This window comes from Trachemys scripta, chromosome 12, assembly GCF_013100865.1.
Source record: "Trachemys scripta elegans isolate TJP31775 chromosome 12, CAS_Tse_1.0, whole genome shotgun sequence".
Taxonomy (NCBI): Eukaryota; Metazoa; Chordata; order Testudines; family Emydidae; genus Trachemys; species Trachemys scripta.
In genome coordinates, this window is record NC_048309.1 from 44835783 (window position 1) to 44840215 (window position 4433).

General features: G+C 43.4%; 1 protein-coding gene across 1 annotated transcript; it reads right to left on the reverse strand.

Moving 5' to 3' along the window:
• Nucleotides 1-371: 371 nt before the first annotated feature.
• On the reverse strand, nucleotides 372-959 carry LOC117885590 (olfactory receptor 5V1-like). Its single transcript, XM_034786852.1, has one exon. The coding sequence runs from the start codon at nucleotides 957-959 to the stop codon at nucleotides 372-374; it is 588 nt and encodes a 195-aa protein (XP_034642743.1).
• Between the last annotated feature and the right edge of the window lie 3474 nt (nucleotides 960-4433).

Genomic DNA, 4433 nt, shown 5'->3' on the forward strand with positions numbered 1-4433 from the left:
CTTTGTCTGATCAGTTTCTGGGTTTTGGGGCCCTGCTAGTCCAAACCTAGTTTGGTGGGCTCAACAGGAGATTGAACCTGTGTCCTCAGGTCCAATGGCTCTCCCATTGTTCTGCAATAACCCCCAAGTGTTTGCTGAAAGTAGTCTTATCATTAGTCATTGCTTTGCCTTTCTGCTTCTTTCCCAGCAACACCGTTGGGTAAACCCAGAAAAGACATATAGTAGGCATTTCAATAACCGAGTCAACATTCAGTACTCAAAAATCACTGCTGCTACATCATTATGTACTGCAAGAAGTCAGAATATTGCCAACCACTGGCTGACATTTCTTCCACCTATCTTTATCATAGATTCAATTATCAAGACTAATATTACTTGAGGAATCTGAATTTCCCTAATATTTTCCCCAGAGCTGCCTGCACTTCCCTGTTTTTCAGGCTGTAGATGATGGGGTTTAACATGGGCGTTAAGATGCTGTACTGGATGGAAAACAGTCTGTCCAAAACCTCCAAGGATGCTGAGTTGGGTCTCAGATACCTGAACAACCCAGTGCTGTAGAATAAAACAACAACAATCAGGTGGGAGCTGCAGGTGGAGAAGGCTTTACGCCTGCCCTCCGCAGAGCGTATCCTCAGGATGGTGGAGATGATGTGAATGTAGGAGACTAGGTTAAAAGAGAAGGTGATGAGTCCTACCAACATTGCAGAGGTATGAAGCAACAGTTTATTGGTGAAGGTGTCAGAGCAGGATAGGTCTAATACTGGAGGAGGCTCACAGCTGAAATGGTTGATTTTGTTGGTCCCACAGAAATGTGCATTTAATAAGGGAAGAGTGTTTATCAATGCATATATAAACCCCACAATCCATGCACCAATCACTAGCTGACTGCAGACATATTTGTTCATAATCCTCATATAATGCAGTGGGTTACATATAGCCTCATATCGGTCATGAGCCATTGCTGCCAGAATGAATACTTCACTACAACCAGCCATGAGACTAAAGAAGATCTGGGCAATGCAGCCATTGACAGAAATTCTTTTCACCTGTACTAGGAAATTCACAAGCATCATAGGGACTGTGACTGAAGAATAAGAGATATCTGAGAGGGATAAATGGAACAAAAAGAAGTACATGGGTGTGCTGAGGCAAGGATCAGCCCTTATCATCAGCATGATCACCATGTTCCCCACTAGGGTGATTAAATAAATAGCTAAAAACACTAGGAAGAGGAAAATTTGGAGTTGTGGATCACTGGAGAGTCCTGAGAGAATAAAGTAGTTCAACGCTGTTTGATTTTCCATTGACATTTATTCCTCAAATATGTGAGCTGTAAAAATAAAAACAGAAATTAACAAATGTAATATGATTAAACGGGAATGCTCTAGGGGGATAAACTCTTGGCAATGAAGAAGACAATGGACTACACATCTATCTATCTATCTATCTATCTATCTATCTATCTATCTATCTATCTATCTATCTATCTATCTATCTATCTATCACTGGATTGGCAGAAGGCGTTTTCCAGAGATTAATTTTGGAAATCAACGCTAATGAAGGATTTATCATCTCCTTGGTAGCTCTGCCAGTGTAAACCACTCATGGGCAGATGAACATCTGGTGTAAAGCAGCTCAAGCCTACTTACATCACTGGGCCAGTTCCTCACCTGGCGTAAATCATCATAACTCTACTAAAATAAATGGAGCTATGCTGCTTTACAACAACTGAAGATCTGTCCTTACACATACTATGAACAATCTGCACTTTGAGGTGCAATTCAAGATACTGCTTTTTTAAATCTATCATACGGCTAAATTCTGTGCCTTGCATGGTGTCAAGTATCAGGGGGTAGCCCTGTTAGTCTGTACCCACAAAAACAACAAGGAGTCTGGTGGCAACTTAAAGACTAACAGATTTATTTGAGAATAAGCTTCTGTGGGTAAAACACCACTTCTTCAGATGCATGAGTGAAAATTACAGATGTAGGCATTATTATACTGACATATGAAGAGAAGGGAGTTACCTAACAAGTGGAGAACCAGTGTTGACAGGGCCAATTCAATCAGGGTGGATGTAGTCCACTCCCCCAATAACTCATGAGGAGGTATCAATGCCAGGAGAGGGAAAGTTGCTTTTGTAGTGAGCCAGACACTCCCAGTCCTTATTCAAGCCCAAATGAATGGTGTTACATTTGCAAATGAATTTTAGTTCTGTAAGGCACTGAATTTAGCCGTATGAAGTAGAAATCCATCAACCTCATCAAAAAACTCACACAGATATAGACAGACATCATCTTCCTCTCCAAGTACAAACAGATGGACATCATACCAAATGGACTGAAGGTAAAAAATCCATTGCAATCAACATACTACACTGACTATGGTGAGAGACTGTGCCACACACTCTCAAAGAAACTGAGGAACCACCTGATCAGCATCCTGTACAGCAGACAGGAGAAGATCAAGAATGAGCTCTCAGAACTGAAGACTCTCATACAAAACCAACCTTCCACACAAACTTCCATGTGGCTGGACTGTACAAAAATGATACGAATTATTTACAATGCACACTTCACTTCTCTACAGAGGAAAAAGCACAGTAAACTATCTAAACTCCTACTTGCCATGGAGGCTACAATAGTGGTACCCTTGCCTCACCCAACAATATTGTTAATCTATCCAACCACACACTTAGCCCAGCAGTAGAGTCTGTCCTATCTCGGGGACTCTCTTTCTGCCCCACCATCCCCACGACCATGATACAGTTTTGCGGTAATCTGGAACCCTATTTTCGTCGTCTCTGACTCAAGGAATATTTTCAACACACTACTGAACAGTGCACTGACTCACGGGAACACTCCTACCAACACTACAAGAAGAAGAATTCTGCATGGACTCATCCTGATGGTCGAAATGACAGACTGGACTTCTACATAGAGTGCTTCCGCAGACGTGCACTGGCTGAAATTGTGAACAAACAGCATCACTTGCCTCATAACCTCAGTTGTACAGAAAGCAATGCCATCCACAGCCTCAGAAACAGCTGAGGCATTATAATCAAAGGAGTTGACAAAGGAGGTGCTGCAGTCATAATGAACTGGTGGGATTATGAACAGGAGGCCACAAGGCAACTCTCCAACACCACATTCTATGGGCCACTATCCTCCAATCCCACTGAGGAGTACCAAAAAAACCTACACCATCTGCTCAAGAAACTACCTACCACACAGTAACAAATCTATATGGACACACCCCTAGAGCCCCGACCAGGGGTATTCTGCTACCCAAGATCCGCAAACCTGGAAACCTTGGGCGCCCCATCATCTCAGGCACTGGCACTCTTACAGCAGGATTATCTGGCTATTTGGATTCTCTCCTCAGACCCTACGCTACCAGCACTCCCAGCTATCTTCGAGACACCACCGACTTCCTGAGGAAACTACAATGCATTTGTGATCTTCCTGAAAACACCATCCTGGCCACCATAGATGTAGAAGCTCTTTACACCAATATTCCACATGAGGATGGACTACAAGCTGTCAAGAACAGTATCCCTGATGAGGCCACGGAACACCTAGTGGCTGAGCTTTGTGACTTTGTCCTCACCCACAACCATTTCAGATTTAGGGACAACCTATACCTTCAAGTCAGCAGCACTGCTATGGGTACCCGCATGGCCCCATAGTATGCTAACATTTTTATGGCTGACTTAGAACAATACTTCCTCAGCTGTCGTCCCCTAGCGCCCCTCCTCTACTTATGCTACATTGATGACAACTTCATCATATGGACCTATGGGAAGGAGGCCCTTGAAGAATTCCACCTTGATTTCAACTATTCCCACCCCACCTTCAACCTGAGCCTGGACCAGTCCACACATGAGATCCACTTCCTGGACACTACAGTGCAAATAAGTGATGGTCACATAAACACCACCCTATACCAGAAACCTACTGACCGCTATTCTTACCTACATTCCTCCATCTTCCATCCAGGACCCATCACATGATCCATTGTCTACAGCCAAACCCTAAGATACAACCACATTTGCTCCAATCCCTCAAACAGAGACAAACACTTACAAGATCTTTATCAAGCATTTTTAAAACTACAATACCCACCTGGGGAAGTGAGGAAATAGGTTGACAGAGCAAGATGGGTACCCAGAAGTCACTTACTACAGGACAGACCTAACAAGGAAAATAACAAAACACCCCTGGACATCACATACAGCCCCCAGCTAAAACCTCTCCAGCACATCATCAATTATTTACAACCTATCCTGGAAAATGATCCTTCACTCTCACAGATCTTGGGAGGCAGACCAGTCTTCACTTACAGACAACCCCCCAATCTGAAGCAAATACTCACCAGCAACTACACACCACACCACAGAAACACTAACCCAGGAACCAATCCCTGTAACAAAT

What these genes read in the sequence shown, in the direction of transcription:
- LOC117885590 (XM_034786852.1), bottom strand. Translation starts at nt 959, where the DNA reads ATGGCTCATGACCGATATGAGGCTATATGTAACCCACTGCATTATATG.